Source organism: Pristis pectinata, chromosome 21, assembly GCF_009764475.1.
Source record: "Pristis pectinata isolate sPriPec2 chromosome 21, sPriPec2.1.pri, whole genome shotgun sequence".
NCBI lineage: Eukaryota > Metazoa > Chordata > Chondrichthyes > Rhinopristiformes > Pristidae > Pristis > Pristis pectinata.
The window spans coordinates 37,097,947-37,113,561 of record NC_067425.1 but is presented as its reverse complement, the minus strand read 5'-3'; the positions used below and the strand labels follow the sequence as shown (position 1 = coordinate 37,113,561).

The following is a 15,615-nucleotide window of genomic DNA, read 5'->3' as shown; positions in this document are numbered from 1 at the left end:
ATACTTTACGTCAGTATTCACTATGGAAAAGGATCTAGGGGATTGTAGTGGGGACATGCAGCGGCCTGAAAAGCTTGAGCACGTAGATATTAGAAAAGAAGTGGTGCTGAAACTTTTGGAAAGCATCAAGTTACATAAGTCGCCGGGACCAGATGAGATGTACCCCAGGTTGCTGTGGGAGGCGAGAGAGGAAATTGCGGAGCCTCTGACAATGATCTTTGCGTCGTCGATGGAGACGGGAGAGGTTCCGGAAGACTGGAGGCTTGCGGATGTTGTCAAGAAGGGGAGTAGGGATAGCCCAGGGAATTATAGACCGCTGATGGAGAAGATCCTGAGAGGCAGGATTTATGAACATTTGGAGAGGTATAATATGATTAGGAATAGTCAGCATGGCTTTGTCAAGGGCAGGTCCTGCCTTACGAGCCTGATTGAATTTTTTGAGGATGTGACTAAGCACATTGATGAAGGAAGAGCAGTAGGTGTAGTGTATATGGATTTCAGCAAGGCGTTTGATAAGGTACCCCATGCGAGGTTTATGGAGAAGGTGAGGAGACATGGGATCCAAGGGGACATTGCAGTGTGGATCCAGAACTGGCTGGCCCACAGAAGGCAAAGAGTGGTTGTTGAAGGGTTGTATTCTGAGTGGAGGTTGGTGACCAGCAGTGTACCTCAGGGGTCTGTACTGGGACCCTTACTCTTTGTGATTTTTATAAACGACCTGGATGAGGAAGTGGAGGGGTGGGTTAGTAAGTTTGCGGATGACATGAAGGTTGGGGGTATTGTGGATAGTTTGGAGGGCTGTCAGAGGTTACAGAGGGACATAGATAGGATGCAGAGTTGGGCTGAGAAGTGGCAGATGCAGTTCAACCCCGATAAGTATAAAGTGGTTCATTTTGGTAGGTCAAATATGTTGGTGGAATATAGTCTTAATGGTAGGACTCTTGGCAGTGTGGAGGATCAGAGGGATCTTGGGGTCCGAGTCCATAGGACGCTCAAAGCGGCTGCGCAGGTTTACTCTGTGGTTAAGAAGGCATATGGTGTATTGTCCTTCATCAATCGGGGAATTGAATTTAGGAGCCGAGAGGTATTGTTGCAGCTATATAGGTCCCTGGTCAGACCCCACTTGGAGTTTTGTGCTCAGTTCTGGTTGTCTCACTACAGAAAAGATGTGGAAGCCATAGAGAGGGTACAGAGGAGATTTACAAGGATGCTGCCTGGAATGCAGAGCATGCCTTATGAAAGCAGGCTGAGGGAACTCGGCCTTTTCTCCTTGGAGAGACGGAGGATGAGGGGGGACCTGATAGAGGTGTATAAGATGATGAGACGTATCGATCGGGTAGATAGTCAGAGGCTTTTCCCCAGGGCTGAAATGGTGACCACAAGAGGACATAGGTTTAAGGTGCTGGGAAGTAGATACAGAGGAGATGTCAGGGGTAAGTTTTTTACTCAGAGAGTGGTGAGTGCATGGAATGGGCTGCCGGAAATGGTGGTGGAGGTGGATGCGATAGGGTCTTTCAGGAGACTATTAGATAGGTACATGGAGCTGAATAAAATAGAGGATAATGGGTAAGCCTAGTAATTTCTAGGGTAGGGACATGTTCGGCACAGCTATGTGGGCCGAAGGGCCTGAATTGTGCTGTAGTTTTTCTATGTTTCTATGACTATCGCTGCATGTTTGGATGTTTTGCTACATGGAAAGTGCAATGAAAACGTGAGTTGTTCTTCACTGTTAAGATTTATAGGACACAAAATGCCAGCTTAAAGTTTTCTCAATGCTGAAATAAAAAAATTAAACAAGGGAAGATTTTCACAGTGAATATTAAATTTTAACTGCTAACTTCAACAACTTTTTGTAAACATAGTTTTGACCATCTTCCAGATACAGCAGGCAACACTATCAGCAGCCATCCATGAATGAAGACATTTATTAAAGGAACATCTGCTCAGCTGACGATTTAATTTGTTTATATCCTGCACAGTTTGATTAATAAAACCAACTGAATTATCACAAAGGCATCCCAATATAACGGATTTGGTGTGAAACTCCTTGAGGCCCGTGTTCAAGGACTCATTAACTTCTTGTAGCAGCACAGTTCCTCACTGTTCATAAAATGTAGTTTCTTTAAATGTCTCCATCCCTTTACCTCTTCTCCTTTACCATGCTCCTTAGACCCACTATGTAGCTGCTGTTCAATTTTGTCTATTCTTCTCCTTGACAGTCCCTTGGGGTTGATAATATCTTGCTTCTATTCCGTTCTGTGGATTTGTTGGTAGATGGAGACTCTGCCACAGTTGAGGCAGGAGGTGCTTTATGGAGCTAGCGGATGGACTGTCAGGAGGGTCTGCTAATATCTCCACTTTTGGTTAGCCTCTGCATGCTTCTGTCAGAGAGACTCAAGATACTCAGTGTCTCTACAGATGCTCTTCCATTTTGAATGATTTCAGGCCCCGGATTCCCATGGGTTGCTCAGAACAGTATATTTTTCCAGCTTTCAGACCTGGCTCCATCTCCTGGCTGTGACAGAGCTTGGAGTCCCTGATGTGGGGAGTAGGATGTTCGGAATTACTCACAGCTCAGACCTGTATTTTACATGCTTGCTTTCTTTATCCCCCACCACTGCTGCTCCACTTGCTTGAACTACCAGCTTTCATCAACAGCTTATTACCATGGCCATCCTGGCCTCAGCCTTTGTCCTTTCCATCTCTTCTCCACATTCTCTGCAACTTCAAGCCAACTTGTTTTCTCTCTTTCTCAGTTCTGAATGAAGGGTCTTCAACCTGAAGCTTTAACTGTTTCTAACTCCACAGCTGTTGGCTGACCTATCGAATGTTTCCAACATTTTCTGCTTTTAGTTCAGACTTCCTTCTGCAATTGTAGCTTTTATCATGTTCATTTACTAGGTTGTAATTTTTAAACATTTCTTCCTACTTCTTATCCTGCTAAAAAAAATCCCATGATGCTTCTTCTAAAACTCAAAAACCACGTCTTCAACCAAAGATCAAAGATTCACCATTTCAAAATAGGTTAATAATCTTGAAATATTTGAAAGAAACTTCCCAAAGATGCAAAATATCTTGCCAGGACATGGGCCCACTGCCCAATACACCTTCAATAAACTGAGTAACAAACAGAGTACATCAAGAGGAACCAGTAGATGTTTATGGACTTCCAAAGACATTTCACAATGTTACACATAAAAGGCTGGTGCACAAGTTAAGAGTTCATGATGTGGATGGACTCATGGACTGAAAATCTGTTATCACGTAGAAAACAGACAGTTGGAATAAATGGGTCTTTTCAGGTTGAAAGGATGTAACTAGAGGTGTCACAGGGATCAGTTGCAGATGGTCGTGAATCATTGGAATTCTCTACCACAACAAAAGGTGGAGGCTAGATTATTAGAAATATTTAAAGCAGAGGTAGATAGCTTTTAGAAAGATCAGGGACTGAGGGCTATGTGAATCTGGCACAAAGGAGTAGTTAGGCCTTGGACAGATCAGTGGAATCATGTTACAGTTGTGAAGGGCAAGGTGGCCCTACTCCTGCTCCTGTTTTCTTTTGTTCAATGAAATGGTCCTACATCACATAAACGTAACTCAAAATTAATACAGCAGGGATGAAATTCCCTAACTCTACCCACCAATGACATCCACATTCAACGACAACTACTCAAGTATTAGGCAAGCCTTTTGTGGGCGTTCCCAGGAAAATCTGTAGAGGTCGGTCCTCCATCTCACAACTTTTGGAATTATATTTCAAAAATAAGAACGAGTGAAAGCTGAACTTTCATGTCAAAAACATTTTTTTTGCAAAAGGTACAAACAGAAATAACTTCATAAATCATCACTCACCTCAGCTCCTTCTTAACCTCTTCATAATCAGACTGTTCTTTTAGCTTTTCCTCCAGTTGCTTCAAAAATAGACAAAATAACATTAAAATATAATAATATAGGTTGATAAAAGTGGTACAATTATTTAATGTTCATCCAAAAGCACAAAATGTAATATCTTGCAGTATTCACTGTCAGGTAAATGATAACAATTGTTCAACAATTATCATTCCTATTTCCTACAAGAGTACCTTCCAACTACAACAATATGCATCTTGCACATCAAGCATAGCTTACCACAGTTACAAATTCCTTCTAAATTATTTCCACTGCTCAGCAGTGCATTTCCGTAACAGCAAATCTATGCACCACATTGTTATGTAGTAAGAGATTATACCAATCTCTAAAGACTTAATGGCTGTTCCATTTAAGCAAGAAATACAACTCCAGCAAAGCTAGAAATTTGCAAATAAAAATGCATCAAAAACTACAGGTTAACAGTATGATCTAAAACTGGCTAAAAAGCAATTAATTATTTAATTAAAGCCTAAAGACTCTTCTTGAGCTCCCTTACCTTGAGTGTGCTATTCTTCGCAGTAAGTTGCTGCTCTAGTTGTGAGACCTGATTCGCTGAGTTCTCACGGAGTTTTGTCAGATTTGCCTGCAATCTCTGCACGTCCTCAACTAACTGCATTATTTCACGGTCTTTTGCAGCCAATTCAACCTCCAGACTTGATCGTGTTAGCACTTCAATAGCTTGTTCCTAATAAACAGGACCCAGAATACAAATTTTATATATTCATATTCTTTAGCTTTTTTTAAAATCATACAAAACAATGCACTTCCAGTTCACTTGTCCAGAGTAGGAGAGAAACTGAACAGATTCAGTCACTGCAATGTAACAGTGATTTCTATCATCTAAGAAATAGAAGCAAGAGCTTGGCCCCTTCAGCTTTCTCCATTATTTCATATGATCGTTTTCCTCAAGTTTAACTTCCAACCCAATGCCCTTAGTGTCCAACAATCTATTGATCTTAGTGTGAACAGACTCATATTGATCATCCACAGGCCTATGGGACACAGAATTCCGAAGGTTTATAACTCCCTATGTGAATAAAGAGAATTCTCTTCAGCCCAATACTAAATAGTGGACCCCTTTTGCTCAGCTTTGCTCCAGACTCTGTAACATAGGGGAACAGTCCAATGCATCCATGTTTTCAGAATCCCTTCACTACATGAAAACAAAAACAATGCTGGAAATACTCAACAGGTCAGGCAACAACTGTGTAGAGAAACAGAGTCCTTATTTCAGGTCAGTGGCATTTCATCAGACCTATCAGAATCTTCTGTTCCAGTGTGATAACCTCTCATGCATCTAAACTGCAGTGGATGCCCCAGAAAACGTTACTCAATTTCCCCTCATAGGACAAGCTGCTCAACTCAGGCATCAATCCAGTGTATCTACCCTGCACCACCTCCAAGCCAGATTATCTCCTTCCTTAGGCCTAGAGATCAAACTTTATTTGGTTCTCCAAATATGACTCTGATACTATAGCAGCACTTCCTTCCTTCCTCTTACTCAAATTCTCTTGCAATCAAAGCCAACGTACCATTGTCCTCTGAACTGATTGCTATATCTGCAGGTTAATTTTGTGATTCGTGAACCAGCCTAAATTTCACTGTAAATATTTATTGATTTCTTCCCACTTTAAAAAATCTGTTTTTCTATTTTCCTGCATATTAACCTCATGTTTTCCTATGTAATACTTCAGATGCCAACTCCTTGCCCACTCAATGTACTTTCATTTACAGAATATGAGCACTGGTGGCAAAGCCAGTGTCATTGGCTAAACTTTATCAACCTTGGGAAAATGGTGGCAATTCCCCTTCTTGATGTTGAGAGCCTGCAGTCCAGGTTGGGGCCAAATCTGGCCCTAGTGAGCAGCATGGTGTCCCTTGATAGAAGTGTTGAACATGCACCGCGTTGCCGATGGTCAAGAGTCAATTGTTGAGGCAGTAATTGCACGAATTGGATTTGGTGAGGACATATCTCAGCAAATGCCAGTGTGGGAGCTGCACAGTAACAGCTTTTTAAAGGCACCTATATTCCTAGAGCACATCTTTAGCACTGCAGTGGAGATGCCGTCAGGTTCCATAACTCTAGCACTGTGTTAGGTGTCATCTGCTGCGTCTTCATGCCATCCAGAGTGAATCAAATTGTTTGCTGACTGGCTCTTATGACCACAGGAAGTGGTCCAGATTGATTATGCAGATGACACATCTGGCTGAAGATAACTTCAAATGCTTCTCTTTGGCTCTCATGCTGGACTCCACATTCATTAAGGGTGGTGGATTTGTTGGAAACACCTTCTCCCATCACCATGCTTAACTTGTACCTTCACCAGGTTGACATCTCCATGGGCAGATTCTTCAGCACTTACTGAACCAGGGTCGATCCCTGGCTGGATGATAATGGCAGTGTGAAAGATACATCAGAACAAGCTTACAGACTGCAGTGGACAGCTGAGAGAGGGAAGGAGGTGGTAATTAGCAGCTCACACTTCACCTGCTCCATTAACATGTCAAAATCTCTTTGCAGATTCTTTTGAACTCATTTTCCCACCTAGCCAGAAATCTTTCATATGGCACTTTGCCTTTCATACAGATCATAAATACTTGAGCATTTAGTATGGATCCTTTTGCCACCCTACTTGTAACACCCTACCATGATCAAAATGACTCATTTGTTTTCTGTTCTGTAATTAATTCTCTAGGTTCACTCCAAAATGCATGAGTCCTTCATCCTCAGAAAACACAATTCTTTCCATAAATCCTTGCTGATTCTGCCTAATAATATCATGATTTTCTAAGCACCCTGCTACCTCACTCTTCATAACAAATTCCAACACTTCCCAAAAACTGATGTGAGGTTAACCCATCTACAGTTTGTAAAACGATCTCCCTCTCCTCTTCTGAGAAACTGTGCTACATTTTCCTTCCTTCCACTTTGGTGAGACTGTTCCAGAACCAAAAATATTTTGGAAAATCTTTACTCAGCTCTTTTCCTATCGCAGATGCCACCTCGGTTGCCTGCTACAATGTCCAGATAATTTGCCTGACCCATCTTGCTAAAGCAATACTAATTACTTAAAGCTTCTCACTGTCATCAGATCTTCTGCTACATTTATGTTTCCCATAGTAATGACACTATGGTTTTGTTTTGCAAGTTTACTCTCATACACTATCATCAATCACTTGATCAATGTTTTTATCTTCTAAAAACTGCTTTACTGCTTCCTAAAACTCTCCCAATTGTCAAGCTTAGTAGTGGTAATTGTCAGGCAAGTAGCAGCGGAGGCAGAAATTACAACATTCAATAATTAGTTGGACAACCATCTGATACAAAAGAACCTGCAAGGGCAAGGAATAGGACTTCATGGATTGCACCCACATAGGGCTGGTCCAGGCCAAATACTCCACTTCCATAAATTTGGGGTATTTCACTGCTTTGAAGCACCATCTAGGTTCAAGAACAACTACTTCCCTTCAACCATTCTGTTCTTGAACCAACCTGCACAACCTCAATCACTACAGTTTAGGACCACTATGACCACTTTGATCACTTTGCACTAAAATGGACTTTGTGTTTCTTTTTTACCTAATTGTGTTCTTTTTTGTAAAAATTGTGTATAATTTGAGTTTAGTTTATGTTTTTCTTGTGAATGCTGATATGTGCCTCTGATGCTAGTGCAAGTAAGTTTTTCATTGCACCCATGCACACATGTACATGGGCATATGACAATAAACTCGACTTTTGACCTTTTTTTGTCTTTTCATGCAAAGCTATCCTTTGCCTCTTTATTAAGCAATGATATATTAACGTATTCCATACAGCTTTTATTTCTCCTTGGAATGTGCATTTATTGAGCGTTGCAAAATGTTTCTTCAAAACAATCACTGTTATTTATTGCCTGGCAAACCTTTTAATCAAATTTGCTAAATCTATCATACCCAATTCATTTCCTCATTTCTATGTATCTGGTTTTATGTAATTTGAAGACTCTTGTTTCACTGAACTGTATCCCTCTCAATATAAATATAAACTTCTGTCATGCTGTGAGCACTTTTTTCTGACAGAATCTCGTCTTTTATTGAGATTACTTTATTAACTGTCAACACAAAATAAAGTCAAAATGCCCTATTGCCTGGTTGGTTCCATAATGTATACATTATGTAAATGCAGTCTTCAAACTCATCCTTCAAACATTTGTCAATTTGTTTGCCCATTAATATGATTAACCCCACCACTGATCCTGGTCATTACACCATCACTGCCGCAAGCTTGTTTTATTTACTTAGGATTACATAGGACAGGATGTACAGCACTAATATAGGCAATTCTATCCAATCAGTCCAGGCTGATGTTTATGCTCCATTTGAGCCTTCTCCCAACTTTTCTCATCTAAATCCATCAGCATAACTCTTCTCTCCATGTGCTTTTCCAGTCTCCCCTTAAATGCACCTGTACAACTCACCTCACTTATTCCCTTTAGTGAAGAGTTCCACCTCCTCACCACTCTCTGAGCAAAAGGGTTTCTTCTGATTTCTCAATGACTATTTTATCTAGATGCATTCTCCATTAGGTTTATCCTACCTTCAGTAGTCCAGGAAGCTTTTTTTTGTGGCAACAAGTTCACTTGTCCCTTGGGAGCACAAGTGATCCAGTGTCACTGAGTTCCTTTATAAACATCTCCCACTGCTCTACTGTTGTTTCACCCACGAGCACATTTCCTGACTTTACCATATACAGTCACTGGCTCACTGCGAGAGTCATCCTTCACGACATCCACTATTTTGTTCACACTTCTCTCTTTCAATCACTACATTGAACTCAATCGTAGTATGGCTGCTTTTAGATAAATGTTCATGTACTGTGAAACTTAACTACATCTGGCTTGTTACTCATTACTAATAGGGGCTGCACTCTTCTTGGTTTGATGACAGTTTTCTGCAACAATTTTGTGAGCTTACTCCAGAAATTTATTACTTTTCATTCATTCAACCTAATATGTTTCTTCAAATCTACATGAAACCCAAAAGTAAATTAAAACCCCTCTACTGTAAGCTGGCAAATTCCTTCAGGTGAATATTTTCACATGTCATTTTTCCAGGCCCATTTTATAAAACTATTCCCAAATGCACTTTTACTGCAACTTATTCCTGTGACTGCTTCCTTGCCTGCTGGCACATTTCCAGAATTCACCTTGATGCTGTTATTTTCCCATTTATATTGGGATAATAGGTCATCAATATTCTGAAATTCTTGCACCCTTCTGCAATTTGCCTGTGCATTTCCCAGACAATGGCCACAAAAAACTTACGTCAACCAGCTCAATTGTGACTGGAAGTGTCCATTGCAACTTCTGGAGTGAGGTGATTGAACTCAGAAAGTGTCACACTCAGCTCTGCAACATAGGACTTCTAGAATCTATGGAAGATGACAACCAGTCCATTCGCTACCTCCAAAGTTACCTCCTTCAAATCCCAATGTGAGTCATCAGATCCTGGGGATTTGTCAACTGAATTAACAACAAAACCATTTGGAAAATATATGTTTTAAAATGAAAAATGTGATTATCAGTCAATCCTTCATCTGATTCATATTCTTTAATGCCTTACCACATCAGGAGCTTTCTGAATCTGAGTGGCCAGTTGAAGGGATTTGTTAGCTGAGGAAAGCTGCTCTCGTAAGGACTCTGCCTCTCTCTGAACCACTTCTGCCCTCTGAGAAAAAGGGGAGAAAAACAAAACTTACTCATTGAACAGCTGACAAATTTTATGGACCCATTAATCAATTTCTGCGCCACTGACTATAACAGATTTTCCTTAACAGTCAACCTAATAAATGTAAAAAGAAAATACTGGAAGTGATGGATATTCATTTTAAACCGTACAAGGAGGAAATAATTGAGTGATTATGACAGCAATTTAACGCCAGGAGCAAGGAATCCCTGCTGATATTAATGTTGCAGCTCAGTGAATTTTTCAGACAGAACAAAAACAAGTGGAACGAGATTCTTTTATTCAATTTCTTTTTGCACAGATGAGACCAAAGGGGATTTTACTTGTTATGGGGAGGGAGAGCAGAATTCAAAACCAGAGAAGGGGAGGGTATACAGAGAAGTGGGACAAGCTAGGAGGAGAGTGATGAGGAGGGCTAGAGGAAGGAGAGGGTGGAGAAAATACGGCACAGGAGAAGGAATGGTGCTCACTGGTCAGCATGGATGTGATGGGCCGAATAGCCTGTTTCCCTGCTGTATGACTCTGTGAGTCCAAGGAGAAGGAGGGAGGTAAGCAGACAGGATGGGATGGGAGGAAGAATGAGAGAGGCAAGGAGATGGGAAGAGGAGGAAGATGCAAAAGGAGTGAGAAACTGCAAGAGCAAAATCAGTCGCCAAAACTCTAAATGAAAACATCAAAATCTGTTACCTGATTGGCTCGTTCCAGATCTGTCATGATCATTTCAATTTCATCTGCTCTGTAACAGATTCAAGTAGAAACCAAGTAAATTAAAATCCTAAATTCAGTGCAGATATGCCTGTGCAATAAAAAGAAATCCTCACTCCAATAAATATTTTGCGTAAGGAAATGTCCTTAAGGTAACACTGGAAAACACATTTCATCCAGAGGTTTTGTTCTATATATCAGATGTTGCAGCATCTTGATCCATTTCATTTGGCTGCATTCAGTTGCCCAAATTATAGCTACATTTTGCATAGGCGCTCTGATACCTGACACTTCCTCACTCCACATCTTAGCTTTGCAAAGTTCCCTCCTACATTATACCAATGAAGAAAATCTGCTCCAGTCTGCTGTCCCAGCAGTGGAAATATGGAGTATGTACCAAGAACAAGAAGCTTAAGAGTCTCTTACACAGGGGAGGACTCGCAGGAAAATTGAAAAAAAAAGAATACATTACAAAGGAAAGCTCAGTGCATGAAAAGCACTGAATATGTATCACAGATTCTAGTTCTGACTTAATTCTAACATCAATACCATAATTCCAAACAAACTCAACTCCAAACTCAGCACCTCCCTTTGCAACTGGATCGCAGATGACACCACGATAGTGAGCCAGATCGCAAACAACGATGATACAGAGTACAGGGAAGATAGAAAGCCCAGTGGCATGGTGTCAGACATCAACCTTTCCCTCAATGTCAGCAAAACAAAGGAGCTGGTCATTGACTTTAAGAAATGGGACGGAGCATATGCACCTGTATGTATCAATGGTGCTGAGGTGGAGATGATAGACAGCTTCAAGTTCCAAGTTATAAAATCCACCAAGAGCTTGTCCTGGTCCAACCACATTGACAATATGGCCAACAAAGCACTCCAACACCTCTACTTCCTCAGCAGGTTGAGGAAATTCCGCATGTCCCCATTGACCTTCCCCAATTTTTATAGATGCACCATATAATGTATCCTATTCAGAGGTATCACGGCTTGGTATGGCAACTGCTCTGCCTGAAACCACAAGAAATTGCAGAGCATTGTGGACACAGCTCAGACCATCACGAAAACCAGCCTCCCCTCCATGACTCTGTCTACACTTCTCGCAGTCTAGGGAAAGCAGCCAGCATAATCAAAGACCCTTCCCACCATGGAAATTCTCTCTTCTTCCCCCCCCCCCCCCTTTCCACCAGGCAGATGATACAAAAGCTTGAAAGCATGCACCACCAGGCTCAAGAACAGCTTCTATCCACAGTTATAAGACTCTTGACTGGACCTCTTGTACAGTAAAGATAAACTTTTGTCCTCGCCTTTGCACCTTGCTGTCAACCTGCACTGCACATTCTCTGTAACTGTAACTGTAACACTATATTCTGCATTCTGGTATTACTTTTCCTTTGTCCTGCCCCAAAGTACTTATGTTTTGAAATGATCAGTATGGATGGCTTGTAAAACAAAGTTTTTCACTGTATCTCGGTACATGTGACAACAATAAATTAATACCAATACAAATTAATTAGGGAATAATGGGATCAGGGGTCAGGTTCAATCATTCACAGCTTAACCTGTGTGTATATAAACTGTCAAGAAAGGACAGGTTGCCTACACCTTATGATTGGTTTCCATTTCATAACTAAACTCAGTCCACAAATGCCTAAGTCCTAAGAAGTATGACTGAATTTTTATTAACTAAACAGTTAATAAAAGCAAAACTTCACGTGGTATTAATTGAAATGGCAATAAAATTGTAGATGCCGTGGCTACACACAGAAAGTGGGTAGCCTGAGGTTTCTGGAGATTTCAATTGTTCATATAATGACTTTCTACAGTATCCTGTACTCACTGCTTTCTTACTTCAAAGGCTCTCACCATAATCATTTAGTAACTGTGTCAATAGTAGCATCAAAAATGGACTTGGACTCTAATGCACAGTTGTAATGCCATTCACATCCTATATGAAATGAAATATACCAGGTATTACTACCTGATAAATGGGAACACATTTCTTGCAACAGGAAAATGGTGGATGCCAATTTAAATTTATAGGCTTTGTATAATTTTATTAGCAAATGTCCTCCCACCCTCTCAAAAAAAAGCAAAAGTACTGAATTTTAGATGAAATGGGCCTATTACTGTCTCCAAAAGAAGCAAAACAGTTAAGATGCCAGTTAAATACGCCAGTAAAATTTCTGCATTTAACAGCTGGCTGGATAATTACAAGTAATTGTACTGTGTACAGTTTTGGTCGCCCTGTTATGGGAAAGACATGGTTAAACTGGAAAGAGTGCAGAAAAGATTTACGAGGATGTTGCCAGGACTCAAGGCTCTGAGTTATAGGGCCAGGCTGGGTCTTTATTCCTTGGAATGTATGAGGATGAGGGGCGACCTGATAGGAATGTTTAAAATTATGAGAGGCACAGATAAGGTGGACGGTAACAGTCTTTTCCCCAGGGTAGGGGAGCCCAAAACTAGGGGGCATAGATATAGGGTGAGAGGGGAAGGATTTAAAAGGGACCAGGGGGCAAGTTTTTCATGCAGAGGGTGGTGAGTGTATGGAACGAGCTGCCAGACGAAGTGGTTGAGGCAGGTACAATAGTATCATTTAAGAAGCATTTGGATAGGTAGATGGAGGGATATGGGCCAAATGCAGGAAATTGGGACTAGGTGGGTAGACAATGTGAATGGTATGGTCTAGTTGAGCCGAAGGGCCTGTATCCATGCTGTATTGCTCTATGACTCCAGAAAACAAAAACAAAATGACTGCAAGAGGTTTAAAAGATATATAAAAAGGAAAAGATCAGCAAGGACAATGGTAGATCCTTGTACAAAAAAAGAATTTGCGAAATGGAATAAGAAAATGTCAGAGGAATTAAACAATGACTGTTTCCACAGAAGACACACAAAAGCTACTGGATATATTAGAGTCTGGCGAAAACGTTTAATCAAAAAATAATACTAGAGAAGTTGGTGAGCTCAAAAGCTGACCAGATGATCCACATCCTAGAGTTGTGAAGGAAGCGGCTTTAGAGATGGTGGATGCTCTGATACCATCTTCCTTGGTATTTGGTAATTGGGTTATTGTTGTCAGATGGCCCACACCTGCTCCTATTATTTTACGTTCATATACTCAACAACCAATCCCCATTTTCACCTCATTAATTCTTCAAGATATGCTCTTTTCTTATTGTACAAACTACATTAAGCATACAAAGGGATGTTCCAGCATGTTTGCAGTCACTCACAGACAAGTTATCAACTGGGAATCACTTCCCTATCTGGATTTAAAAATCAAATGTTGTCATGAATTGTAATATACAATTACTGTATTCATATCCTGTAAATAAAACTTAATCTAACGCAGTTACATTACCTTATGGGTCTTAATTTCCATTTCAAAGAAAATGAAAATTTATTGGACTTAAGAATGCTGTTCTATTAAACTATCCACTATTACAGTAATCAGTACGACCACTTGCATTATTAGCATGGCCTCATTTCTCATACCAGTTCTTTACATTAGAAACACATTATGGGGCTGATTCTGGAGCTCATCAATCAAAAAGCACCAAATCTTTCGCCACTGTCATTCCACCAACATTCCACTTAAAACCATTGTGAGACAACCAACAAGGCAGCCACCACCATCACAAAACTGATAATAATGCAGGTTTGGCAAGAACACCCACATCCCAACAACTGTGCAGTCTGAAATCTGATAACACAATTAAGCTCGTTATAGGAACTGCTGAATATTTTGAGTGCTATGAAAATTCAAAAACTGCAGAAGCTGGAAGACTGAAACGTGAACAGAAAATGCTGCAACTACTCAGCAGGACAGGAAGTATCTGCAGAATGAGAAACAGTTAATGCTTCAGGTCGAAGACCCTTCTGATTTTCTGTTCATAAAACTGACTTGCTGAGCATTTCCAGCGTTCTCTGTTTTTATTTTGAGTTCTATTATTTTTATATATAATCAGGCAGGAACTATTAGTAAGCATTACTTGTGACAAAGATCCTCTAAGAGCATCCAATAACAACATGCAATAAGTAGGAGGCATTTAAGAGCGTGACAGTAAGAGTTCAGAGTCAGCGTGTCCCTGCAAGGGTGGGAAGCAAAGACAGTAAGATTAGGGAACCTTGGTTAATGAAGAACTTTGAAGGTTTAGTCAAGGAAAAGAAGTGTATGTCAGGTTTAGGAAACCGGAATTGAATGAGCCCTTTGAGGTTTATAGGGGATAGAACAAAGAATGTAGATGCAGGAGAGAACTTAATAATGAAAGGAGAGCAAAAGGGGACTATGAAATGACCTTGGCAAATCAGATTAAGGAGAATCCTAAAATGTTTTAGAAATGTATTTAAACTTTATTTATTTACAGCATGGTAAGAGGCCCTTCTGGCCCAACAAGTCCACGCTGTGCATTTAAACCCATGTTAACCTACCCGTACGTCTTTGGAATGTGGGAGGAAACTGGAGCACCCGGAGGAAACACACGCAGACACTGGGAGAACAAACTCCTTACAGACAGCAATGGGAATTGAACCCCGATCGCTGGCACTGTAATAGCGTCACATTAACCGCTACGCTACTGTGCCACCCCTAGCAAGATAGTAGCTAAGGAAAGAGTAGATCCCCTCAAGGACCAAAGAGGTACTCCATTTGTGGAGCCAGGGGATATGAGAAGGATCCTAAATAAACATTTCTGATCGGTATTCACCAGGGGAAAGGACGTGGAGGGACGGGAGTTAAGGGAGAGATATGCTGATATTCTGGAGCATATCTATAGCAGGAAAGAGGAAGTGTGGGAAATACTGGAGCACATTTGGATGGATAATTCCCATAGAGGCTGATGGGATCTTTCCCAGTATGCTAAGGGAAGCAATACTGTTGATTAGTACCGAGGAGATGACGGTACTGAACGCTGAGCCGTAATCGATCAACAGCAGCCCAAAACAGTATGTTTTGCTGTTGTCTAGGTGCTCCAAGGCCGAGTGGAGAGCCAGTGAAATCGCATTCGCTGTAGGCCTGTTGTGGCGGTAGGCAAATTGCAGTGGGTCCAGGCGGGAGTTAATTCTAGCCATGACCAACCTCTCAAAGCATTTCATCGCAGCAGATGTGAGTGCTACCGAGCAATGGTCATTGAGGCAGCTCACTCTGCTCTTCTTGGGCACAGGTATGATTGATGCCCTTTTGAAGCAGGTGGGAACCTCTGACTGCAGCAGTGAGAGGTTGAGTATGTCCTTGAATACTTCAGCCAGTTGGTCGGCACAGAT

At 41.0% G+C, this 15,615-nt stretch overlaps 1 protein-coding gene across 11 annotated transcripts in view; it reads right to left on the bottom strand.

Moving 5' to 3' along the window:
* Positions 1-15,615, bottom strand: part of LOC127581520 (protein CASP-like) — a 489,061-nt gene that overhangs the window by 175,513 nt on the left and 297,933 nt on the right. For all 11 annotated transcript variants that reach the window (XM_052035991.1, XM_052035997.1, XM_052035992.1 and 8 more), the window contains 4 exons: positions 10,321-10,369; positions 9,511-9,615; positions 4,406-4,594; positions 3,853-3,911 (listed from right to left, as the gene is read on the bottom strand). In XM_052035991.1, coding sequence (XP_051891951.1) covers positions 3,853-3,911; positions 4,406-4,594; positions 9,511-9,615; positions 10,321-10,369 — 402 coding nt within the window. The remainder of the gene's footprint in view (positions 1-3,852; positions 3,912-4,405; positions 4,595-9,510; positions 9,616-10,320; positions 10,370-15,615) is intronic.